Source organism: Macrotis lagotis, chromosome 2, assembly GCF_037893015.1.
Source record: "Macrotis lagotis isolate mMagLag1 chromosome 2, bilby.v1.9.chrom.fasta, whole genome shotgun sequence".
NCBI classification, from domain to species: Eukaryota; Metazoa; Chordata; class Mammalia; order Peramelemorphia; family Peramelidae; genus Macrotis; species Macrotis lagotis.
Window position 1 is genome coordinate 226,932,951 of NC_133659.1, and position 27,878 is coordinate 226,960,828.

The following is a 27,878-nucleotide window of genomic DNA, read 5'->3' on the forward strand; positions in this document are numbered from 1 at the left end:
ATGCTTACTGTGTGCTATCTACTGTGCTCATTATTATTTAATTTAATCCTCATGACAATCCTGGGTTGTAGGTACTATAATCCCCATATTCCAGAGGAAAATAGAAGTGAAATGACTTGCCCATGATCATATCTAGTGTCTGAAGACAAATTTAAACTTGGGTCTTCCCGACTCCAGGCCTGGCTCTTATCCACTGTGCTACCTAGCTACCTGCCTAATAATATGAGAAAGAAAGAAACAGCAGTTTTAGCTCATAAAGATTTCTATGACATGGACCCCAACAATGTGTCCTGCACCTGTACAATACAGTTAAATAGTAGTATGAAGGTTTTAGATGTTCCACATGGAGTTCACCTTTTGGACAACTCCAGAACAGTCTCTCTGCTTCTTTCTGCCTCAGTCTACCCTCCAGTCCAATATCCTTTTTACCATGGGACTGCTGGAACAGAATTTACATTCCTTCCGTTTGTTATGTCCTTTGTTATGTTGGGGAACATGGATGTTTTTGCATCAGGACCTGTAACTAGGTCTCAAAGAAAGGGATCTGTTTACTTTGTACAGGTGTGCCTCACTTTACACTGCAACCGTATTCTTGAAACGTGGCAATAATCAAAGTTGTAACTAAAGCAGGGTGTGTATGAATGGCCCCTAACTGAGATAAAAGTAAAGTGATGAAAAGGCAAATTGGAGAGTTCTGAGCTACCCCATTGATATAGAAGTCTCTGAATTTCTTTAAAAGAAGAACTGGGCAATCTCTCTCAGAGCTTTACTTTTTTTTTCCATTCCTTTTTTTTCCCCTTCAGATGTTTAAAGGACCTGATAAGGATATCGAGTTTATTTATACTGCTCCATCCTCAGCAGTATGTGGAGTCTCATTGGACACTGGAGGAAAAAAGGAATACCTAATTGCAGGTATGTGAAGTCATTAGTTGGAGATTGGTACAAACCATGGGAGAGACTTTGGGATAACTCAGCTCCAATGCATCATACTCCAAAGAATCATAGATTTAGAGTTAGACTCCACCTTTTAGCTTAATTCCAAGACCTAGTCATTTTACCATGAGGTAATTTAGGCTGTAGAAGTTTCAGTGACTTGCCCAAGGTCATAAAGGATTTAAACCTGGGTCCTCAGAGCTATTGTTCTTTTCACATATTATATAGAGAAATCTATAAAGCAGCAAGTTATCAAATATCAAAATAAAGGTCTTCTATTTTTATTATTTTATTTATATGGTGTTTTTAAAAGGCTTAATATACTTAAAACTTGTTAGAATATTTGGTACCTAGATACTTTCAGCTGGGTGGCTCAAAGGATGGAATACTGGAACTGGAATCAGAAAGACTTGAATTCAAATCTTACCTCAGATATTTAAAAGCTGTGTGACTTTGGGCAAGTCATTTACTCTGTTTCATTTTCTTTAACTATAAAATAGGAGTAATAATAATAATAATAATGCCTATCTCACAGGGTTGTGATGAAGGATCAATTGAAATAGTATTTATGTATTTAACATAGTTTTTCTTCCTTCCATCTTAACTCTTACCATAACACGAAATTATGTTAGGTATTGGAGATACAAACATAAAAATAATATCTGTCATACATTCTAGTGGAAGCATCCAACTGAAACACCACTAAATATAATGGGATGGACTTTCCACTTTCTCTCATGATCTATAAATAAGGTATCTGCCCAAATGTCTCTCGTAAGATCCTTTTAAACAATGGGGTTCCAATATAATTAGTTTCCTTTGTAAGGAGTCATTAAGGAACCAGAAAGAGTGAGAGGAGCAAAGGAGTGATTGAAGAATGCCAGGAATATTTTGAGAAGGGATAATGCACTAATAATTGGGATAGGAAAGAGGGGAGGATTCAGGAAAGACTTCTCAGGAGACAGAATTTGAGTTGAATCTTAAAGGAAGATGAAGATTCTGAAAGACATGAGAGATAGTTTAAGTAAAAGTACAGAGGCAAAAGATGGAATAGGAAATTTATGAAGCAGTTTCCTTTCAGCATCCTTTGAGGCATCTAAAAATTATTCTTATTTTATAGGTAAAGAGGCCGGTATGGTGGTATAAGTAAGGCACTGATCCTAGAAAGCGGTTTTAGATCCTGCCTCAGAAACTTACCTCTGAGATCCCTTAACTGCTCTGTGCCTCAGTTTCCCCCTCTGTTAAATGAGGGATTTGGATTCAATGGCTTCTGTATTTTCTTACAGTTTTAAAGCTGTGACCCTCTAAACTGACTCAGGGTTACCCAGCTGTAAGTATAAGAATTGAGATTTGAATCCAGATCCTTTTAATTGAAGTCTATGGTTCTTTTCACTAAGTTAAGCAAGCTTCTTAAAATGTATGTATGTATTTAAATGCATATATACACATATGTACATACATACGTACACAGGTAGTAATAAATGTTGTAGAACATCAGATAAAGAAGAGAATATTGTGACTAAGGCAGTCAGGTGACTTAATGGAGGAAATGGCTTTAATTGAACCCTTAAGAAGTAGCACTTGAGCAAATGGAGAGGAAGTCAAGTCAACAAGATTTACCATGTATCAGACACCGTGATGAGCTCTGGAGATACAAAAGAAAGACAGAAAATGGAGTCTGCTCTCAGGGAAGAGGGAGACACTTTTTGAATGTATCAAAATGTTCAAGTAGAATGAATAGAATTAATTTCTCTTCCCTTTGCTTCATTAGGTTTTCTGTCCCAGTTTTCCTTCATTCAGTACAGTACTCTCATGTTTCTCAAGGATCTCTTTCCCTTACTTTTCTTAGTTTTATTCCAAACTGGGAAAGTCTAGAACAACCTGTGGGAAAGGATTGTACCAGAATCAAACTAGTCTCTTTTTCAATGCTGCAGAGTACTGAGCTTTGACAGTCCCTTTTAAATGAAAAGCAGAGAATGATTGCCATTATTTTTATATCTTCTTGTACTGCCCTCTAGTGGTTGCTTCAAGATACTGCTTTGCAGTAAAAACAACTGGACCAGATGATGTGGGAAACAAAATATATCTAGTCATTGTCAATAGTAAAAGTAGTTTTGTTTATATTACATAATAGTTAAATGTTTATACAGTATTTTACAGCTTAAGAATTTTCACTTTGGTTTTCTCATTTCATCCTCACAACAACCCAGTGCCATATTTCTATTTGATCTATATGGTGATAGTGATGCTTTAGACAGATGAATTTCACTATAGTGCAACAAACAATAGGTGTCCACTATGTGCAAAGCAACACAATAGATGGTGGGGGTTCCAAGATAAACAAGAAAAGCTCCTTCTTTCAAGCAACTTAAAGCTAATAACTGGCAGGGATTTGTCTTTCTGGTTCCTTACTGACTCCTTACAAAGGAAACTAATTATATTGGAATCCCAGAGTTTAAAAGGATCTTACTAGAGACATTTGGGCAGATCCCTTATTTATAGATCATGAGAGAAAGTGGAAAGTCCATCCCATTTTTTAGGGGCCCATTCAATTTTTAATGGGAGGACTTCATCAGTCACAATCCACTTCAAAAACAAAAGACACCTAATAGTGATTTCTTAAACAGCTGCCAGGTCTGTAAACCTCATGCTTATTACTTTGTCCTAAGAGCCTAAAAGGATCTTTTTAAAAACATTTGGGCAGATCCCCTATTTGTTGATAATAAGAGAAAGCAGAAAGTCCATCCCATTTTTAAAGGTCTCATTCCATTTTTAATAGGAAGACTTCATCAGTGATTAGTCACAATTCACTTCAAAAACAAAAGACACCCAAGAATGATTTCAGATTCCAGGTCTATTAACATGATGCTTAATACTTGGTACCTCTTGGTACCTCTCTTATGTGCTTATCATGATTTCTTTTACATAATAGTTGTTTGCATGCGGTCTTTATCTCCCCACTGCCTTATTAAATTTCTTTTGGGTAGGGAGGGCCTATCCAGAGATCTTAGGGCCTGGAGTTGGGATAGGTCCCAACTCTGCCGTTTAACCCATGAGCAAGGCACTTCACCTCTTTTAAAGTTTCTGGAAAGAAAGTGTTTTGTGAACCTATGCACCTGAATTGAATTTTTATTTTATCTTCATGTCTCCCCTGTCATTCACCAGGAGCTCAATAAGTATTTATTCATTTATTGAATTGAATTGAAATAGTCCCCAGAAGCCTTCACCAAAAATACTCAGGTACCAGTTATTCATTTCCATGTGTGAATTGAGCCTTATTCTTCTCTAAGTTTATAGATCTAAACTTCCAGCAACAATAGGACTGTCAGTGATACACTCTTTCCAAAAGCAGTGATACAATGTTGACTTGATCATAGTTCCAGAGAGGTGGGGAAATGGTGACAGCAGGTCAGAAAAATGTCCTCTGTGAAAGAATTTGATTGAGTTGGGCTTGGCTAGATTTAGTGAGAACTCACCAAGTTCAAATTTGGAGTAAAAGTTAACAAACTCCTCTAACTCTTTGGTTACTGGAATCTGAGTAGAAGGATTCAGCAATAAGAGCAGGTTGCAAGAAGATGGATGATTACCTGTGGGATATAACATAGATTCACATTTAGGTGTGGAATGGATAGAGATAGTGCCCAGAGGACCATTTCAACTCACGTGATATGATTGTGGTTTGAAAGACATTGCAGGATCTGCTACCTTTCAGAAATTTTTCAGATCTGGCCTATTTGTTACCCTGGAAGGAATCTGAAAAAGAAATAATAAAGAAAATATAGATATAGATTATAATAAAGAAATTATATATTATAACATAATATATGAATTACATGAATATACATAATAACTAAAGAGACTTGTATCAGGAAATGTGATGTGTTTAAGTTAGATCCAGCTTTAAAAGAAGAATCAGGAACCCAGGTTCACATCACTAACTTACTGTGTATCAAGTCACTAAATGTCTGTATTGCTCAGTTTCTTTTCTTTTAAAAACTTTATTTTAATTATTATTATGAACTTGGTAGTTATCAGCAAAAAAAGAACAATTGCATCTAAAAGAAATATTAGAAAAAAGAACCATGTAGTGAAACTGAATTTATACGATGTCCCACTTGGATTTTTTTTTCTTACTGTTCTCCTCTGTTTACTTTTTTTAATGATTCATTGGTGCCACTTTCCAATAAGATACAGAAAATACTGTTGATAAAGTCTAATACTCAATTATACTAAAAATCCTACAGACTATATGCATGGAAGAGGGTCCTCTAACTTGAGATCCATGAACTTCTTTTTATAAAGATTTTATTTATTTTGAGTTTTACAATTTTTCCCCTAATCTTACTTCCTTCCCCCATCCCACACAGAAGGCAATTTACCAGTCTTTACATTGTTTCCATGGTATACATTGATCCAAATTGAGTGTGATGAGAGAGGAATCATACCCTTAAGGAAGAAACACAAAGTATAAGAGATAGCAGGATCAGATAATAAGATATCAGGTTTTTTTTCTAAATTTAAGATAATAGTCCTTGGACTTTGTTTAAACTTCACAGTTCTTTCTCTGGATACAGATGGTATTCTTCATTGCAGACAGCCCCAAATTGTCCCTGACTGTTGCACTGATGGAATGAGCAAGTCCATTGGGGTTGATCATCACCCCCATATTGCTGTTAGGATATACAGTGTTTTTCTGGTTCTGCTCATCTCACTCAGCATCAGTTCATGCAGATCCCTCCAGGCTTCCCTGTATTCCCATCCCTCCTGGTTTCTAATAGAACAATAGTGTTCCATGACATACATATACCACAGTTTGCTAAGCCATTCCCCAACTGAAGGACATTTACTTAATTTCCAATTCTTTGCCACCACAAACAGGGCTGTTATGAATATTTTTGTACAAGTGATGTTTTTACCCTTTTTCATCATCTCTTCAGGGTGTAGACCCAGTAGTGGTATTAGTGGATCAAAGGGTATGCATATATTTGTTGCCCTTTGGGCATAGCATGAACTTTTTAAAAGAAATAATTTGATAACTAATATAATTGGCTTCCTTTGTAATTTTTTTATTTCCTTGTATTTTGTTTTATGATTTACAAACATTCTGAGAAGGAATCTGTGCCTTTCACAAAACTACTGAAAGGGATCCTTGATTTTTTTTTAAAAAGTTAACTGCTAGATAGAGAGACCTTTTTACTGTGTAAAAAAAAATCTTATCTAAAACCAAAAACAAGCATTATATTCAATGGGGGAAACATTAGTTTCCCAGTAAAAGCAAGAAAAAAGCAAGGCTTGCTATTTTTTAATATCATTCTAGAAATGCTAGCAATCAGATAGAAAGAAATTAAAGGCACTAAAGCTAGGGAAAGGACAAGAAAAAAAATCCCTATTTTCAAATGACATAATGACTTACTTAGAAAATCTGAAGAAATAAGCAAAGACACAAACTGAAACAATTCACAGTTTTAGCAAAGTTGTAAGCTACAAAATAAATCTACAAAAATCAATAGGATCTTTGTATAATAAAGTAAAATTCAGGAGGTAATTATAGAAAGGGAAGTCATTTAAAATATAAAAAAGTACCTTGGGGTCAATCTTCCAAAGCACAGTCAGTACCTATCTATGCAAAGTTAAAGAAAAAAAGAACACCATGTTCATGACTGACTATGCCAAAAAAAAAATAAGATACCTATATCAAAAAGGGAGATAGACCTCTATAGCTCTATCTCAGTATCTGGTCAAAAGTTATTCCTGAACATATAAGTGATAAGATAGAAACAAATAGTTACTTAATATACCACAAAGAATTGAAAATATAAATATTTGTGTATATATATATATATATATCCTTGCCCTCTCTTTTTATCTTTTTTTTTTTGTGTGTGTGCTGTAAAGGCTATGCACAGATGAGTAACACTGAGTGAATAGTTTGAGATTACTTTCTAGAATGGTTGGACCACTTGCACAATTCCATCAGTAGTGTATAAGTGGTGTCTACAACCACTACTACCTCTCTGTCTTCAGAAGCTGTCCATTTTTTTTTTGTTTTTGTCATTTCCGACAATCTGATCAATGTGAGGGCTTAATCTTATTTTTAGTACTAAGGAGAATTTTTTCACAAGGTTGTTGAATTTGCCTTACTTCTTTTGAGAACTAACTATCTCTTCATAATCCAAAAGTTCTTCCAAATGAATTTCATTAGTATTTTTCTAGTTCTACAATTTGGTAGTTTTATCAGTGTGGAACTGAATTTGCAAGTTAATTTAGCTAATATTTCATTTTTAATGTATCAGCATGGCAATTTATAGTTTAAAGTATAAGCAATTATTTAGTTCTCTATTTTTGTAAAGTGTCTTGTTTTTATATTCATATAATTTCTTTATCTGTTTTGGTAGTTGGGCTCCAAATATTTTATACTTTATAGTTCTTTTTATAAGGAATTGCATTTATCTTTTCCTGCTGATTTTTGTTGTTGATATATAGAAAGGCTAATGATTTTATGAGCTTGTTTATCCTATTACTTTCCTGAAGTTATTAATTGCTTTGTTAAATTTTAGTTATTTTTATATCAGAATTATTTATTAAACATTTAATGGGAATATTGAACACATCACAAATTGAATTCTTTGTCTTTACCTCAAGGTTTGCTTACATTTAAATTTTCCCTTTTTTATATTTTTTTGTAAATTTTTTTGATTCTAAATTTAAACACCACAAAAGATGTTTCCAAAGACATGAAAGAATAATTTTTTATATTGTTTAGAGTATTCTTTGATTCATTTATCTTGACAGTTCTGGAAGTGAGATACAAGATTAGACTCTGCCCTCTCTGTACTTTTGAATGGTATGGTCAGCTCTATTTGGCCTCACTCTGGACCCCTGAATTCTTATACACATCCCCACCTTTGAGATTTGACCCTCCTACTTGAGTTTCATAGTGCTGGATCTTTCGTGTTTCAGAACAGGAAGCTGAGCCTCTGAATCTAGGCTATCCTGGTCTTAGTCTTGTGAAACCAAGTGGTCCAGCATCTTGCTGCTACTCTTTGTAGCTTCGAAGTTACCCACCCTGGCACTTTCTCATGGGAGCCTTCTGCTGCTTTTAATAGATTTCAAATTATATACAGGAAGGCCATCAATGATGACTTTGCTGAAGAAGTGCCCTTTCCTATTGCCCCTGGGCTTTTCCATAACTTGTGTGGTTCTGGGGAGAAAAAAAATCACTTGCTGTATTTTCTCATTGTATTTTTTGATCATTATACAGTCTGGTGGGAACTTCAGGGTTTTAGTAACACAAATGTGTGGGAGGATTTCTTTGTATCCTAAAAGGGTTGACTTTTGTCTCATTGTTGTCATTTTCTTTGATGAAATTATCTGTTGTCTTTATTTGTTTTTTGACCCACAGTTTTTTTAGGATTAAGCTATTTCATCTCTACTGATACCCAAATTTTATAGAATTGAAACAGTTTTGCAATAAAATCTGTAACAAAATATTGAAAGCTCTCAGAATTTTATTTCCAAGACACCTTGCTGAATTCTCCAATCCCAACTTATTGTTCTGTGTTTAAATTATTGTTTTGTGTTTACTGTTCTGTGTTTAACAAAGATATATGAAAGAAATTATTCTATATCTGATAACACAACTAAATTAAAAAGTAAGTTAACAAAGAAGAGAAGGAATATTAAATATGGGCAAACTTCAGACTTTAAAAGTTTGTGAAGATGATTTTTGAAAAATCTCAAGGAGGAAGCTAGTGGTGCAGTGGATAGAGCACCCAGCCCTGGAGTCAGGAGTATCTGAGTTCAAATCTGGTCTCAGACACTTAATAATTCCCTAGCTGTATAGCCTTGGGCAAGCCACTTAACCCCATTGCCTTGCAAAAACTTAAAAAAAAATCTCAAGCAGAAACTGCTGGTGTTGACAGCTCAGAAAATGAAACTAACTTGAAAAAATTGCATGTTATTTCTTATCTATCTGCAACAATGCAGAGTGCTTGCTCTGAAATTAGAGACAAGCTGCTTCCAACAGAGTAGCACCGGTATAATCTTGGACAAGATGCTTAGCCCTGTCCACTTCCTCTCTCTGCCCCACCAACTTCATTACCTCATCTGTTTTTATGAGTCTGATCACCTAACATGATTCCCAAATCCAAATATCTCAAACCTCTATCCTTTTGAGGAAGTGTAAAATACTAATAATGTTTTGCTAGAAATTCCTTCGCTACAGTGTTTGAGGAAAAGGTTTTTCTTTATCAACTGGTCCTAAGTTTGAATTTGTATAACTTCCCTGTGGGTCAGAGCCTAGACACTAGTACAAATGAGCTGTATCTTACCTTGTGTTCTTAAAGAAAAGGGGGGAAGGGGAGCCTGTAAATAATGTGAAGAAATCCCAGGCTTGGCCTGAGCTGGTCAGGTTGCTAGGGGCAGCAGGTGCTAATAGGAACTGACCTCAGATTAAGCTAATTAAATAAAGTAGTGTCCTGAGCTATAGGTCGTATTTTTTCCTTAGAACTTTTCCTAAGGATCTTTGCCTTCAGACTAGTAGCTTTTCTCTTTATTTTCTAAAGTTTCTAAACTTTCCTAATCTTCTAACTCTCAAATCAAGGTCATATAAGTGATTCTAAAGTTATGTAAGGAAAATAATACATGAAATTCCTAAAAATGACAATGTAAAATAGTGTGAGAGGATTCTACTACACTTGGAGTCTGGAAAGATTTGGGTTCTTACGTCATCCTTGATATTAATTATCTTATTTGACTATGGGCAAAGTAAGTATTTAACTTCTACAAGCTTACATTTTCTCATCTATAATAAAGGAATAAGATTACTTGAAGCATCTGTGTCATAATATTGTTATAAAGACCAAAAGACACAATATAGGGGTCCCAAAAGTCTTAGTGCAGTTTTAATCTACAAATAATTAAATATAGTAATATATAAAACGATTGATGAACTTTGAGCTATAGAAATGCTAGCTATCATTACTTTCTGGCTAACACTCTCTGAAAAAAGACTCAAACTTCTCTATCAACATTCTTCTAGTAATGCTCTTTAACTGTAAAATATGAAATACCACAATCTCCAAAGAATTAAAGTTACAGGTCATGCAAAGAGCACTGAAGAGCTGGATAGTGGACTTGAGTAGAAAAGAAATAAGGGAACAGATATTTATTAAATGATACATGAAATATCACAAACTCACAGTCTGTGATCCAGCCAAACTGGTCTTCTTTCTGTTCTTCTCACATGACCCTCCATTTCTCATTTCCATGCCTTTGCACGGGCTGTCCCCATACCTGGGAAGCATGACCTTCTTACCTCTGCCTTTTACTAATTTCTCTTCCTTGATGATGAACCTCAGGCACCATTTTCCATATGAAACCTTGAATTTTTAAGAACCACCAACATTTTATTCAACACATCACAGCAATGAATAACCCCAGTTGAAACAACAGTCAGAGACAACAAGGCATTTCTGGCTTAAGGCAGAGATTGGTAGATTATATAGGGTTTAGGTGCTAAAGTGAAGGAAGAACCCCCAAAGTTCCTGTATTACAACCAAACAAGGAAGTCTCTGCAAAAAAAAGCATTGATGATACTTGGTACAATGACAGCTGATCTCCCTGCTATAGCCATACAAAGTACAAAATATTTCTTCCTTAAAGATAAAACATTTAAGTGATTGCAGAGGAACATTAAGAAAACTCGATTCTATTTCAGCACATCTCATTTGCCTTTATGTTACAAGTTTAGTTACATTTTGTGCAACAAATTGACCAAGAATGAAATCATCAGAGAACAATGAGTAACATGGCGCTGAGATCTCAATTTCATCTCCAACTCTCCCAAGTAATTACTTTGTCTCCACATATAATCCTCCTTGTAGAACACATGACCTGTCACAGAAGACTCTTCCTGTATTTTAGAAGAGTAACTGATGAATAACAGTATCTTTTTTTCCAAAATAACTCTATGGACCCACAGTTTTTTTAAAAAAAGCGTAAGTTTCCTTTATACTTCTCTCATGAAAAAGTGCTAGTGGCTATCTCAAAGGGTCAAAGGAAAGCATAATTTAGAAGTCTGATTTGAGAAGTAAAGAAAGAACTAGAAATGACTACCAAAATGTAAAACTAATTTGCTCAATTAAAGTCACAAATTATTTTCTACACAATTCTTAGGGAAATGCCTATGATTATTCATATACCTCAAACTATAAAACAAAGAATATGGGGGAAAGATACTGTATGTATTTTCATATGACTTATGACATTCATTGACATTCCATATTAGAATGTGATTTTATGCCAGGATTATTTCATTTTACATGTCTCCCTAGTACAATGCCTGGCTCCTAGGAATGCTTAATAAATACTTCCTGATCAATTGATTGAGAAAGGTTCCCAACACATTGAATACTCTATGAGAAGACATAAGCAAGAGTCATATAAGGAGGAAAAGTTGTCACATAAGTGAAATTTATGTTCTGTGATGCTATTGCCATTTTAGTCTACTCCAATGACATTCTCTTACATATCAGAAAACCCACATGTTGAATTGGGATTCAGATTCCTGGGAACCCAGGATTGAGATCCTGCTTCCTTCTCCCAAAATCAGGAAGCTCTTAATTTTTGACAGGCTTTTAGCATTCTATCCACATTTATTACACAATCACTGCCCAAAAAGATATCTATTACCACAACAGCCCTCAAGTGGCAAAGAGGAAAAGAACTCAAAAGATAGTAGTGTAATTTTTGTTCTGTCACTCAGTTAAAAGAGTAATTCAACCTGATCATTCCCAAAGTTCACAAGGCTCCTATTTTCTTCACAGGCTTTTACTTGAATGTGACTCTGGGATTCCCTGTAGCTCTTGAACTTGGTGTCAGAAAATCTATATTTTGAGTCTCACCTAAATATTATTTACTTGCTATGTGATTCTAGACAACTTGGTTTTACGTCTTTGAGTCTTGTTTTCTTCAACTACCCTACCCTAGCTCAATTCCCTTATCATCTCTTGCTGAACTATCAATCCACATGGAATCCTTGCATCAAAGAAGGTGCTGTGCTCTGTGAATGAAGCAGAATTGCAGTAGTTCAAAAGAAACATGAGATGCACAAATTTAGACATCTCTACTCCAAGTGTTTATGTGTCCTATTTGTGCCTGACCTATAGTGGAGCATCCTGAATTCATATTGATCTGATGAACCATAGTTGGACATACTGTAGTGTTATCATTTTGACCTTTGAGACCAAAGGTCTTTGAGACCAACCATTGGGGCAGTCTCCTAATTAGACTCTCAACTTCCATCTCTTCCCTTTTCCATATCATCTTTCTGAAAACATAATCTTCCTAAAACATATTTCTGACAAAGTTATTCTCCTAATTTAGAGTCCAAATGACACTAGAATAAAGTAAAAACTCTCCAGCTTGACATTTAAAACCCATCCAGACTTAATGCATGCACATTACTTTCACTCAGTTAATCAAAAAGTATTTATTAAACACCTGCTGTGTTCCAGATATTATGGGGGAGTCGTGGATACAAATACAATGAATAAAATGATCCCTACTCACAAGAAGCTAACATTCTACCTGAGGAGAAATAATAAGTATATAGATAAATATGTACAGAATAAATTTGGAACTGGAGCTGTGATTTTTTTTGGCACAGAGAAAGCTCACTTTATCAAGCTGATCTGTACCCTCCTTGCAACTTGTGGCTTTAGAGGATTGCCTAGACTAGTGAAAATTTAAGTGACTTGTCCAAGATCAGTTAACTATTATAGAAAAGAGACAAACTTGAACCTAAGTCTTCTCTACTGCACCCATTGTCTCTACTGGTATCTCTATACTACACAAATATAAAAAAGAATTAATAGAAAGGAATCATATATAAGAGAGATAGAGAGACAGAACGGTTGTGAGGATCAGGAAAACCTTATAGAAGGGGATGCTTGAACAGGGTCTTGAAGGAAGCTTTTAGCTCATGTGACATCCATTGGGCAACCTTTCCTAAACCCCTTATTTATTATTGTTCTCAGCTTCATCCTCAAATTATTTTATGCTTCTCTGTTTTTATGTTGTTTCTCCCAAGTGGCAGGTTCTATATTTTGTTTTGTCATCATATTCTCACATTGTATTCTCCCACAGTGATTTTTGCCCAGCAGGACCTTAATAAACAAGTACTTATGAATTGGATTTCTAAAATGAATTGGAATTAATAATCTGTAAGGTTATTTTCATCTCCCCTATGATTTTTTAATGGTCAAAGAAAATGGGAGAAATCCAGTATTTTATCATTATCTTCTAGGGTCTTACCAAGGATTTTAAATTGAGATACACAGAGAGGTCTGTGGATAGATTTCAGAGGATTCATTAACTTGGATGAAGAAAAAAAATTGCATCATTATTTCAACAAAGGGTAGCTATGTAGCACAATGGTTAAAGTGTCCCCCTTGAAGTCAGCAACACTTATCTTCCTGAGTTCAAATCCAGCATCATACATTTATTAGCTCCATGAGCCTGAGCAATTCATTTATCCTTGCTTGAATCCATTTTTCATCTGTACAATGAGATGAAGAAGGAAATGCCAAATAACTCCAGTATCTTTGCCAAGAAAATTCCAAATGGAGTTATGAAGAGTCAGACATGACTGAAATGACTAGACAATATTTCAACAAAATTGGTTTCCTTATTAATCCTGCACATTTTATTTTTTTAAAAAATATCACTCTGGGAGGGGTCTATAGGCTTCACCAGATTGCCAGAAAAGATAAATGATTCCTGATATAGATTATATCATAACTTTGCTATAATTGCTGCCTGCCAATTGACCACAGAACCTGGGACATTACCAGCATTTCTACTAATTGGGAAGCATTTTATCACTTGTGATAGATTTAGTAAACATCATAGAAAAGACAAGACTAACTTATTCTGTTGAAAATTCTGTTCTTCTCCTTAAACAGTAATTGATCTAACCTTCTTTCCCAGGTTCAGTCAGATGACTCTAAATAGAATCTGTTGTTTACTTCCGAAGTAAGTCTTGTGCTTGTGGGCATTAGGACCCCCCTTAGCCAAGGCTTAACCAGAAATCATAGGGAACAACAAAACCATGTAGCCAGAACTAGCTGTACCTTAGTGAATGACTGTAATACTCTGTAGAGGCCACCTCCTCTTGCTTTGAGTGACTCAGCTTCACATGTTTGGTTTTGGCACTGCAGGAGACATTCAGATTCAGTGTCTCTTTATAGTGTTATAACTTCAGTGTGCTTCTCCTGATTGTTTCCTTTAATTTATAAATTTTATAAATTTAAAAATAAGCAAAAAAAGTTTTCTGGTGTCAATCAGCCACAAAACATTTATTAAGTAGCTTCTACATGTTGGTTATCTATTCAAATTTTCTAACTAGGGTATCAAGTACATATAAAAGTATATGCAGATTAAACACAAAATTTATATATAAAAATACAAATAAATACAAGGTAATTTGGGAGAGAAAATACTAGCAATTGTGAAAAATCAATAAAGTTCACATATCTTGAATTTTGAAGGATAAAAGGAATTTTTTGAGACAGAGGTAAGAATGGGAGTACATTCCAGGCTTGAGAGACAGATGCTGTAACCTGGAGGTAAAGAATTTTTTGTGTGAGGAAAATAAAAAGACCAGTTTGACGGGATTGGAGAGTATAGGAATGGGACTAATGTACAAACAAGCAGAAAAGATGGGCCAGGTAATGTAGGACTTTAAAAATCAAACAGATACATTTATATTTAATCTTGGAGACACAAGGGAATCACTGGAATGGGGTAAAGAAGTGACATAGTCAGATCTACCCCTAAGGAAAATCACTTTCATAACAATAAGCTGGACTGGGAATGGAGAGCAACTTGAGGTAAGGCAGTAATCTAGCAATGGGGGCCTGAACTAAGGTAGAGGAAAAGGGGTCAGAAGCTAGAGATGTTGTGAAAGTAGAAACAGAAAGATTAAGCAACTGTTTAGATGTGTGGAGTAAAAGTGAAGAGAGGGTGAGAAGTCAGTATCACTGAAGTTATGAACCTGCTTAAGATGGCAAGAATGATAGTACCTTTGACAAAAGTGGGGAAATTTAGACAAGGGATGTGATGGAGGAAAGATAATGAACTTTGTTTTGGACATGTTGAATTTAAGCTATCTCCAGAGCATCCACTTAAAAATGTCCAATAGGCAATTGGTAATGAATGATTAAAGTTCATAAAAGAGACTGGGGCTGGAATTGAAGTATAGAAAAAGAGAAGATGACAACTCAGGATAGAGCTATGGCAGATACCCATAGTCAGGGATATCATTTGGATGATGAACCAGAAAAACCTCAGAAAGCTCTTCTAGAATCTTTAGTGCAGGTACCCAATAGAATGTTAGAATAGGATTTCAAATCTCATTCATCCTAGAGAGATTTTAAGCTGCAGTTTCAAGGATGCTCTCTAAATTCTTTTTGGCCTACCAATTGGTATTGTTTTTACTTTTTAAAATTGTTTACTGAATTCAAATAATTTGATTTCATCTCCTCTTCTGGAAATGTTGTAGAAGAGGTCAGGGAAAAGTTATATCACCTAGTCTTTAAGCTTCCTTCTACATAATAGATTATGTACCTCATTGTCCCTATGTCTCTCTCTATCTCTAAAGAAGCTACTACATGGCAGTTAAGTATCCAAAAGAAAAGTGAATTCCACTCTAGGCCCTATTTCAAATCTTTTGTTTTTCTCTCATCCCACTCCAGCAAAGATTCAAACATGTTAAAAAAAATATATTGTTAATAACATCTTCACTTAGGACCCAACAGTACTGTGTAGAACCAGATGAAATTAAAATATTTCTGGAAAGCCAAGCAATTAAAATAGAAATCAAAGTTTAAGAAGTTCAAATGACAAGAGAGCACTGTTTGAAACAGTTATTTTCACTCATAAAGGGTTTTATTTAATTCAGGTACCCAAGGTTTTTCTCCCATGGTAATTGGTCACAGCTCATTTATTTGTGATGTCAGCATACATTTCACTACCTTTACTACTACTTTGCTATACTGTATTCCAATTCATGACCTCACTATATGAAATTTGCTCCTAAGATAATTGAAGTTGAGTCTGCTAAAATCCTATTAAGCAAGGTGTATTTAGATAACAATCTAAGAGGAAAATACCACCTTGAAAGTTACTGTCCTTCAATTCCTAGGAAGGTTTCTCTATTCAGTCTGCCTGTCAGAGACTGGCTGCTTAGCATTTGAACATTTTGATAGGGTATCATTTTACAAAGATGAAAAAACAGTAGTTTTTTTAAAAATGACCACCCTCCCTTAAGTCAGATTCTTTTGTTCCCTGAATACAGTTCTTTTGTTTCCCGCATGTCCAAGACATTGAATATCACAAGTTTGATGTCTTTAGCAGAGAAAGAGGGAAGGGAGCTGAGTCAGGAAGCTACTGCAAAGTGTGGGAAACTATTAGGGATAACCTATGACTATTTATATATGTCCAATAATCTTCTGTCATTAACTAAAATGTCTTTGTAATCTCTCCCTTCTCTAAGCTCTTATTGCATTCTCTCTTCTCTAATAGAGGGTAAATTTCTTGAAGATGTGGACTCTGGGTTTGCACCTTACATTCTGCCTTATCTGATAGTAGATTCTTAATAAGAGATTTTTTTTTCTTTTCTACTTTGATATGTAGCAATTCATTTCTCTCCTCTTTTACTTAATTATAAGTTCCAGGAAAGTGGGGATCATTTTTATTCACTGTTACATTTCAATTCATTTAGACCAGTATTGATTGATGCTTACTTAGGACCTTGCACAGAGTAGAGGTGCCTTAGATATTTGTTGGATTCAATTAAAGTTTGCATTCACCCTAGAAAATCTAGCAGTGAAACTAAACTCTTACTCTTAAGTGAGTGAAAAGATCAAATGCATAATAATGAGGGGCAGAAAGAGAAGAGTTCATTGTTTTCTTGGGTCTTTTAGGAAAGTCAGAAGGAAATGGCAAAATGCACGTTACTCTCTGTGACTTCATTGAGCCCTGGGATACCCTGAGTACCACACAGAAGAAGAGTCTAAATCAGCGATACCAGATGGGTTGTGAATGCAAGGTAAGAAGATAATTTCTGCCATCATTCAAGGGGCTGCTGACCAGCCAATGCTTAATATTAGGGCAGTGGTTCCATGGTAACCTTCAGTTTACCATCATACTGTGGAATTCTGACTTACTGGAATGGTAAAGGTACATCATGTGTGCACTTGTACATCTTAATGTGCCAAGGCCCTCACACATTGGTGAAGCAACCTAGACTTGCTGGTTTTCCCAAACTCTAGTAACCCCATGTTCCTATAACCATTCCTGCTATTCCTACTTCTTCCTCTAGTTCCCATCAGTTCCCTTCCATAGCTTTCATTAGGCTCTAGTGCAGAGAGCCATTCATAAATGGTGATTATGTTGCCCTGAAATTCAGGGACTTTATATGCCCAGACACACATTATATGGCATTGCCTTATTTGTTCTAAAGACATTTCTTGATGGTTACCAGTTCCATTCAAAGCCTTTCTGCCTCCCTTCTTGTTTTCCATGTTCATGCCATCATATGTGACCCTAGGGATCTGATGGTTATGGGCAAGAACAACAAAAAAGTTAGTTTTAAAAATTGAAATTCTAGTAATTAGTCCTTAAATTTCATTGCCACCCTTGATGGCAGTGTTGAACTAGAGGGACAGGATTCAGTTGGAAAGATGCCTTTTTAGCCAAGAATATACAACTGACAAGATTGTTCTGTATTTTAGGATAAGGGAAAAGGTTTGATTAAAAGGAACCATATACTGGTCATGGTAGGAAAACTGGAGCTGATAGAGCAGTTGCTTAGGAGTTCTGAGCTTCAGTGAGTTAAGCCAATTAGGGATCTGTACTAATGTTGGGCACTAATATGGTGAGACCCCTGGAAGAGTGAAGGAGGGAATAAACTTGGTTAAACTAGGTGTTGAGGGAGGAAAGGGGGAGCAGTGGTTAATTCAGCCCAGGTCAGGTAAATAAAGTTAAATTTCTTTGTCAAAGGTTGAATTTAAAATATAAAATTTAAAAAAATAAGCTGCAACATTTATATTTTTAAGAAGAGTTTAGATGTTTATTTTTTAAAATTAGGTTTAAGCTTTTGTTTTTTAATTTTATTAATAAAAATAATAGCTATTATTACTCAGTAAACTTTCACCTGTTTTTTTAAATGCCTCATGGTATACCCTTTTGAGATGTGCTCTGCCTAGCTATGCTATATGGCATCACACATCTAAATCCAGCAAATTTGCTCCCAAAAAGCAGATTTCATAGGATATAATGGTGGAGTAGTAGCAAATGCTAATATAAAGAATACAACAGGGCTACAGGATTCTAAGGCTCAGCTGTGCCAGACCAGTTTTTAAGGGAAATAGGGTAACTTTGAGTAGGCAAATTAAGACAGATCTGCCTAAATGGTCTGCAACTGATAAACCCTGGAAAGGGAATTCAGTAGGAAGAATGGGAATCCTGTGAATGTTTTACATTTCAGCTAAAAAAGGTAATCATATGTATCTTTTCTAACAGAGCCACATGTATTAGGCCCTTATCAACATTTAAGCCCCTTCCACTTGTAGGCATTTGTAGATCTAGGTTGTCTCTGCTGGTTTGAAATATTGTCGTGAAGACTAGACTTTTTAAAAGTCAGCCAAGAGATATCACCTTGATAACTAATCATTTGGTGTAGTACTGAGTTAAAAAAAAAACTGACGTCTAAATTCAGCCTTTGGTTTCTAAATCCAAAGGTCTTTCCTTTTAAGAAGACCAGATTAGACTTTTTCAATGCCCTCCAATAAATATATTAGCTTCCCAACTTACTTAGCAGGTTTGGAAGATTCCTAGAAGTAATCCTTTGGATCTTAGATCTTCTTCCAATTTTGTACCTGTGGTTTCCTTTCTCATATGATCTCATACAATAGCTCATCCTATTGAGCACAAAAATGAATCACAAAAAGGAATGTTAACCACCTTAAGTGGACAGAAAGTCAAACACAGTGGGAACTGGGACTAAATTTATGAACTGTAGTTTCCCAAAAGATTTTTTCCCTTTGCTCAGAAGATCAGAAGATCCTTTTTTATTTCCTTGTGTACCATCCCCTACCTTAAACTTTTCAAATTAAAAAAGGCAGAGTACTAATGTCCCAGATTTAAACCTTTAACTCTTAACAGTTCACAAAGTTATCAATCATCTACTATACAATTAAAATTCAGTCTTTCATGATTTATTAGATTTCTGATGTGGTGAAAGTATTCACTACCTTGCATAGACTCAAGTTGCTTTATAAATAGGATGGTTTTTATCTAATTTCAAGCACCTAGGCTCAAAACTGAATCATAATAATTTTTTTCATTTGTATATATCAATCTCCACACCATTCCACTCTCCGCCCCTTTCATTCTTCTAATATGGAATTGAGAATTTGGAAAGGGAAACAGGCTATATTCATGTGCTCCAACAACACTAATATGGGAATGAAACTCAGAAAGCCAAGATATTTGTCATATTGCATGTCAGTAACAGAATGGTTACTAAACTCTAGTCTTTTCTTCACTGGGGATACTGTCTCTTTTTTGGTTGCAAAATGAATTCAAACAAGGTGGCCCATCTAAAAGCAGTGTGATAAAAATAGAGAGTGAATCTAGTCCTGGTAGATAAGTTCAAAATTCCAATTCTGGAACCTTTTCCCTTGGGCATCACTTAAATTTCTCTGGGCTACTTGGGCATTACTTAGATTTCTCTGGGCTACTCTTTATATAATGAAAGATCTTGGCTAGATAGTTTTTTTACCTTTAAATCCTAGAATCCTCTTCGCTTAATTTGGTCTTTGCCCCAAGACTGTCTTGTGATCCTGTTTTTATTTTCTCCCTAGATTTCTCGATGCCCCATGATCCCATGTTATGTATCTTCACCAGATGAATGCCTGTGGATGGACTGGGTCACAGAGAAGATCATTTATGGGCATCAGGCAAAATATTTTGCCTGTATCAAGAGGAGTGATGGCTCCTGTGCATGGTACCGTGGGGCAGCACCACCCAAGCAGGAGTTTCTTGATATTGAGGACCCATAACTGGACTGGCAGAACCCTAACAGCCAATAGAAAAGCCTCCAAGAGTTTAGACAGGTCCAACTCTGACATTACTTCCAAGAAACAGCATGAAAATATAATCATCCAATTGTGTCAAAATTAGGTGTGATTTTTATTTTCCTTTTTTTTCCCATATATCTCTAGGGTAAGGGAGCAGGAGGGCACAAAGTTCTCATCCTATCTAGACTCAGGCTAAGTGCTGTATTTTTCAGTTCTCATTCCTCAGAATGATAACCACCAGGAAATTCCCTGGAAATCTCTACCCCTACCAGCACCCCTATTTTGGAATGTTGCATTTAGCAGAAACAAATGAGGTTCATTGCAAGATTCTGTGTAGCAGGCCTACCAGGTATCTCTCATCTCGAGTGGCATTGTCCCTCATTTCATAAAGTTTCCTTCCCCTCTATTTTCACTGTGTCAGTCCCCATCCTTCCCAAAAGCCCTTCCTGTTCTTCCTCCCTACCTCCTTTCCCTGTGTCTGTGCCTTTCACAGATTCTTAAAATCTCATGTCTCAGTGAGTGACCATGAAATGCCATTTGTAGAACCAGCACCCAGACTTCTTAGTTTTGAAGGCACCTAAAATTTAACACTCAACAGAATATCCATTGGAGCCCCAGGGACCCTGGAAATATGCAGAGGCAACAAAATTTCCAGCCAAACAGAGTTTTCAGCTTTAGTCTATCTCCCACAGTGGAAATCTATTGCACTCCACTCTAAATATCAGACTTTGGAGAAAAGCTAAATGAAGGATGCTCTGGTCTAAAATTTGAATCCTGAGAGTTCCATGTCATGCCTTTGAAAAAGGCATTCATAGTTGTACAGATGACATGTATATCTAGCATTAGTGTTAAAATTCCTTGACTTCCTTTAAACTCCCAAAGAGATTGACAGTTGCCATTTTGCTCTCGGGTTTCTGCAAATGCTATTTGGCTAGCAATATAGTATCACGGATTCTTATATAGGGAGGAAAGGGATTTTGGAGGCAAACAGGTTGAATGAAGCTCTTATTTTTGCTTGGGGTCCTATAGGGCATCATGGCCTGTTTTAGAGGCATCTTATCTCAAAATTTAATTCATCAATCCAAATGCCAAGTATGCCACTTATCTCCTTATATTTTTCCATGTCAGAAACACAAGAGTGAAGAAAATCAGATGGCCCTAGGATAGAATACTACTTGCTGTTTCCTAAAGATGGTTCATTGTCCCTAGCGATTAGAATTATGATAGGCAAATATCTTTACTTATGACAAAAAGATGATGTAACTTCTTTTTTGCCTTTTGTAAAAGTAATCTTCCAAAAGAAAGACAGATAGATACACACACAAAAATTGTAATTAAACTAAAATCTGGCAGTCCATGAGTGATCTTTCTTCTGTGAAACTGCTTCACTAAACTCTCATCATTTGAGCTTAATTTACAGTGATCCAAAAAACAATTAGTGACCCCTGAGTGGCACAGAGCCTCTTTTGTCTGGTATCCAGTCAGCACAAACCCAAGGTAATTTACTTTTTTATGGAAAATTATTAAGAAAACATCCAGAAATAATTCCCTGCAGACCTGCTTTGGGGACATTTTCATGCTCTATGTCAGTAGAAGGTTTTAAAGATGTCTTATTGGATCAATGGAAGTGATTTCACTCTAGTCAAGCCAATATAACATTTTGCTTACTTTGGTTAAAACATATGTGACATGTGACAGACATTTACTTCTTTCTCTGATTTCCTTTTTAAAAAAATTTTTTTCTGGTTGTTTTGGGTATCAGTTCTATCATTACTGTGCTGTATTTCCACCTCCTAACCACTTCTAGCCCTGTTGTTAGGTGTTAGAATTGCACTTTCTTTTAAAAGGTTTCTATAATGGAAGCTTTTGACACAGAGTGGAAAGAGTGTCAAGTTAGTCTATGAAGATAGATTCCTCTGGACCTTTTCTTTAGCTGTTTAATTGCCTTTGCTTCTTTCCTTTCCCCTCTTTTTATACCTTCTTTTTTCAAATGCCTGCAAAGTCAACAGGTCTTTAAGAAAGTTGTCTTGGGGGGACAGGCTATATATAAATAAATATATATATATATATATATTTTTTATTCCTTGCTAGTTAGTCTTCTTTCCTTTCTTAATAGGAAAGAAAAAACTCCAATTGCAGGTGAGATAAGGAGCCCTTCCAGTAGCTTTACAATAAATAATTACTGCATATATACATATATACATACATATATATATGTGTGTGTGTGTATATATTGTTTATGAAGGATCTTCATTTGGCATTGCTTTAATTTATATGTTACACAATCTAAGCACTGTTCTTTCTACCCTTCCTCCATGCTCTTCTTTGTGCAAGCAACTCAAAATATTTTTAAAGAAAGTTTACATTATAGTTATTTTCAAATCTTTGCTTATAAGTATTAAGAAATATCTAAATGGCTGCCATAATTTAAAGCTTTGGGGGGGTTGTTTTGTTTTGTTTGGATCTTTTTGGGGCAATATGTTTTTGCTGGAATATGAAGTCTGAAACCTTCTTGTGCTGGGAACACATGAAAGTTGTTGAAAAATGACAAGCAGTCTGTGCATGTCTCTGACGCTTTGTATCATTCTTAAGTGAACATTCAGTCATTGGACAATAAACAGTATTATCAAATAAAATGTTGTCTCCACTGTATTCAAGGAACTTGTCACACACTGAGCTCTAACACAATCACAGAATCTCTGTTAGAATGGATTTTAAGTCTAATATCCCAAAAAGAATGCTCTAAAACATCTTACAAATCGTCATCCATCCTGTACTCAGATACCTCAAATGAAGAAATACACTTCTTTCCAAGATAACTCATTACCCTTTTGGATAGCTCTAAATGTTAGAAAAATTTTCTGCTTCAAAGGAACCATTTCACCAAGGAAAACTTGCATTATAAATATTCTTGGTGTTGTACCAATAACTAGGAACATATAGAGTTAATAAAATTTAACCAAATGAGAAACTGACTAGTAGCAATCACAATGACCCATATCAAAAACATAATGTGTATATGGTAGACCAAATTACAATAGTGCCTCATTTATCTGGGGTTCTTTTATTTGGCAAATTTAATTCTCTGAAAAGAAGCCAGTGCCATTAAAAAAAAAGAGTTCCTGAATAGCCAAATCACATGCCACAAAAGCCAAACAGTTAAGGCATATGCATTTTACTCATGGGTCAGCAAGATACTCAGCAAAATCATTCAGGTCCTTACTTAGCACCTATTTACTCTTATCTTAGAATACTGATAAACAAGGGCATGCCATGACATGCTGTAAGTTTTGCTGATGTGCTCTGAAACTCCTCACCACAACTCAGACACTTCTCAATCCCAAACCCAGGTGTAGGTGGCTGCCATCTTTCCCAACCTAGTGTTAAAAAGGTCACATTAGCAACCCTATTCAAGGCTCCAAGTCCTGGGGAAGCAAGGAAAATAAAGGAAGAAGGTTGGGAAAGGTGAAGGAATCTCAAGGCCCCAGTAATGAGGTCTGGACACCAGACTACCAGAGAACTTTTCTTTCTTACCAACCTAAACATTTAGGGTACAATGATTACTTTTTTGCTATAAGCAAAAAAAATTTTGTGAACCACTACTTTTGACTCAATTATAACAAAATTTTATTATCTGATTTCCCAATCCACATTAAATTGGAAGTTGCCAATTAGAAGGGAAAGAGATGACATTAGACAGATACATAACAGTATAAGGGTGAGGTTACACTGATTATCTGCTCTCACTTAAAAATAACTTTTTTATTAAATTAATCAGAAATAAATGTAAACAGGGCCTTGTATACTTCTTGAATCAATCACAGTTGTTTATTGCCTGAGAAACTCTGTCATACCCTAAGGAACTTGTATAAAAGGGAGGAGCTATCAGCAAACCATATATGTTTATAAAGTCTCAAAAGTGGAGGAGGAATGAGGTCAACAAAAAGTTTTGAATGGGAAAGAATTAGCAGCCTAGGGACAGGCTGCTAATAAAAGGAGAAAAAGACTTGAAGAGATATTTAGGAGAGTTATCAACTCTACAAGTGCTGAAGACTTGGTCTACTTCAACAGAATGCCCGATATTCAAAGATGAGGGAAATTGCCAGAGAAGATCTGCTTTTTTTTTCCATTTCCCTTCCTAGTGTCTATCCACAGATATGATAATATTAGAGTCTGTTGTTTTGTTACCCATATGTTCCTAATAATCTGATTTTTGCTTCAATCACAAAGATGCTATGGAATTACCTAGATATATCAATTTAACACACAAGCCCAATGTTAGGAACTTTATAAACTGGGGGTTCAGAGGAACTATAATTGAACCCATAACTTGTTTTTGAGCAAAGTTAAGTGACTTGCCCAAGATCACCCAGTTAATAGTATCTGAGGCTGAATTTGAAATCAGGTCCTCCTGACTTTAAGGTCAGTACTCTATCCATAGTGCCATCTAGCTGTCCCTCTTAACTTTTAATCTAAAACAAATTCTCCAAATTCTCCAAAACCATAAAGGAGTAAACCATTGTGAACTTTTAGGAGGCCATTATATTGCTCCTAGCTTAAAATGGCAAAAAGTGTCAATTGATAGTAAGGGCCAAGAAAAAACTATATTAAAGCCTACTGAGAATTCAGAAAGCAGAACAGCTCTTCATTTGCCCTGGGAGTTCTTAGGGTATTGCAATGTTACACTAACTAGTTATAGTAAAAATGAGATGTAACAGATTTAAGGTTCATAATAAGATTTATTTTGTCTTTAAGTTTTGCTTGACTATCATATCTGTTATAAGAATTTTTTTTCAGTGAAATGGAGTGGGGTAGAAGAATGAGAAATAGAGTTCTTATTTTTAAAAATGGAGGTAGGTAACACTGAGATGTAAAATGTTACATAAACTTTCAGATGAGGTGACTGTATTAGTGTTTTTTTTTTTTGTTTTACTCTTTTACAATAGACTTCTTAAAAAGTTGGGGTAATTTGTAAATGTTTTTTTCATGTAAAAACACATCAATAAAACAAAAAAATGAAACTGAGTCATTAAGGAAAAAGTTAAATAAGACTCAGAAACCTCTTTTTAAAAGAAGGGAAGTATCTTTTATATATCTAACAGCATTTAGCAATGACTGAATAAGTTAATTATCTTAAAAATTCAATTAAATGAAATATCTTTCCAAATTAAGGAGATATTGGCAGAATAATTTGTATGATAGGTCTACATCTGGTCAGAGTAAGAAAAAGACCAGCATTTCTTTGGACCCCTTACCCTGGTGGGCAGTCATTCTTTCCAAGATCTCCCTCTGAACATCCCTGAAAGTCTGGCTTTTCCTTTAGTCACGCCTCCTCACTGTACCCTTGGGGGAGTTAAGGGAATGGGTTTCTTCCTTTAACCTGTTTTAGGGCAAAATAATAGAAACTTGCCTAAGGTCATTGTCATAGAGAGGCATTCACTCATTACCAAACCTCCTCCAACCAGAACACTGTTTGCCTTAATTTGTGTTTAGGTATGAATCCAGATTTATTTGATCTCTTCTCTGCTTTGGGAAAGCTAAAATATCAATTATCAACACTATCATTTTCATTCAGTTGGAACCCCCCAGTTAGGGAAGAATCCCAACATCAGAACATCTCCCTCTTTATGTCAGTGGTGATCAGTCTCAGCTACTTTTCTAATCGTCTCAGGAAAACACACACACACACACACACACACACACACACACACACACACACACACACACACACCCCTTCGAGAAACCATTTCTTTTTTTTTTGAGAACCTATAGAAAATACAGGAAAAAAAGTTTGTTTTTTTACAGAATTGAGGAATAGGTTATTGATTCAGCCAGAGTAAGATAAGGGAGTGATGCATGGTATAGTAAGTTTCATCATTGCTACTCCCAGCAGAGACAACTAGAGTCTCGAATATTTTCTCAGGAGCATTCTTGCTTTATTGTGGCTTCTCTTCCTCAGCCTACCACAGATCCTCACCTTCTTTCTTCCCTATGATACTTAATTCAAGGAATGAAGAATGTTATATATAGAGATCTCTGCTAGTCTTCACCTTAACCAAGCATTAACTGAATTGGATGGCTGAGAAATTGTCCTGTTTTTAAGTTGCCCCTGTACTTCCCACTTTCTCTTCAGAAGACTGAAGAACCTCTTTTCTAAACAATTCCAGCATTCTCCAATAGCCATTGTAAAAAATAAAACAAACAAAATTTCTTCCATTAATCTAAAAGTTAATCCTTTATTTTACAATTTAGACAGTTCTTTTGTTATGTCAAAAAAAAATCACCAATACTAAATCTTAAACTTCATCATGAAATGTGGGCTTTTGCCACACAATTAAGGCCACATTGTAAGCCTCTCACAGTGAATAACTAGGCATTTCTTTATGGCAGTTCTTCTATGAAATATACACATAACTGTTCTTGATTTAAGAGATACACTTTGTGATAAGGTGGTATTACTCATATTCACATTTTGGGATAAGTAAATTGTAAGAAACATAAGAGTATTGAAATTAAAAAATTATGTGAACTTGAGCTGATGACTTTACCTTTCTTGGCTCCAGTCTGTAAAAAACAATGGGAGTCAAAGTCCCTTTCAATTCTAAAGGATCCTATAAGCACAGTGATGAATATTTTAGAATGGCCCTCATTTCATTAGTAAAGAAACATTATGGTGCTGTGGGAAAGCACTAAAGGGGTGGGGAGTGTAGATTCCTTCACTAGTCTTTGGAAAATTAATCAAAAATGCTATTTATGTGGTACTTTCAAGTACCTTATAAAGTGTATGTGATATATGACTATCTTATTTAAAGCTCTATGAGGCAGGTACTACAAATATTATTGTGACCATTTTACAGATGATAAAAATGAGACACAAGTTAACCAACTTGCCCTGAGTCATGCCTAAGGATGAAAGGCTAGATTTGAATCTAACAGACTACAAGTCCAGCACTTGATTTCATTATCTGTAAAAAAAAATGAAGAGTGAATATATGATGGGAAAGGGTGGTATCATTCTTCTAAAGCTCTTTCTGGGTCTGATTAATAATAAATGAAATAATGGTGATGAAATAGGCTATAATTTTCTAAATGTACTTTCAAAACATTTTTTTATCTTAACCTAGACTTAAGCTTATCATTATACTAGAAGAGGCAGTGGTACCCTTTCTCCTTTAAGCCCTGTCTGAATGATCAGGAATTGGAATGAAAATATGCACTGTCATTCCTTCCTTCTGAAACATCTGTGAATTCCTCCCTATATTGCTGCTGTAGTTTTCCTTATAGGTTCCAGTCACACCATGTGAAACACTGACCTTGTATCCAAGGGTGCTAGGTGAGCCTTAATCTGCTAAGCATCCTTGCAGCCTGTCAGTCTGATACCAACTGACTTTAAAAGAAGCACATTTTCTAATGGCTGATTTGCTTTATTTGGAATGAACCATGTGACAAGAGTCAGCAGCCTAGCATCTATGAAATTAAACCACAGTGGTTGAAGGTCAAGTCAATGATTTTTCTGCTGATTTCCTCCTTCCTGGTTGAAGCTGAGATGTTGCTACAGCAAGCATTTCAGCAGAATTCAGTGACGCTAATTTAGCCAAAATACGCAGGTTGTGATGGTAGCTTGCCAGCTCTTGCAGACTGCACCTAAATAATACAAAAATGTAAAAAAGTGATGCATGCAATTTGTCTCTATGCATAACAACAACAATAATAATTAGTAATCATTGTAGAGACTGTAGGTAGAGGAAGTTCCTCATGAGGAACTTTTAATATTGAGGAAATCACAAGTCTTGTAAAAAA

General features: G+C 35.5%; 1 protein-coding gene and 1 long non-coding RNA gene across 4 annotated transcripts in view; one reads left to right on the forward strand and one right to left on the reverse strand.

Annotated features, from left to right (window-relative positions):
• Window positions 1–22,714, forward strand: part of TIMP2 (TIMP metallopeptidase inhibitor 2) — an 84,591-nt gene extending 61,877 nt beyond the window's left edge. The window contains exons 3-5 of the mRNA XM_074225026.1: window positions 804–912; window positions 16,920–17,044; window positions 19,863–22,714. Of these exons, the coding sequence (XP_074081127.1) occupies window positions 804–912; window positions 16,920–17,044; window positions 19,863–20,060 (432 nt within the window). The 3' untranslated portion in view covers window positions 20,061–22,714. The remainder of the gene's footprint in view (window positions 1–803; window positions 913–16,919; window positions 17,045–19,862) is intronic.
• On the reverse strand, window positions 1–27,598 carry LOC141514314 (uncharacterized). Of its 3 annotated transcripts, XR_012475994.1 has the most exons (4): window positions 27,392–27,598; window positions 25,334–25,458; window positions 4,597–4,686; window positions 1–4,520 (listed from the first exon to the last, which is right to left on the reverse strand). It is a non-coding gene; the product is annotated as an uncharacterized LOC141514314 (long non-coding RNA). The 3 variants fall into 3 exon arrangements; XR_012475993.1 differs by having other exon boundaries at window positions 25,334–27,598; XR_012475995.1 differs by lacking the exon at window positions 25,334–25,458 and having other exon boundaries at window positions 27,392–27,597.
• Between the last annotated feature and the right edge of the window lie 280 nt (window positions 27,599–27,878).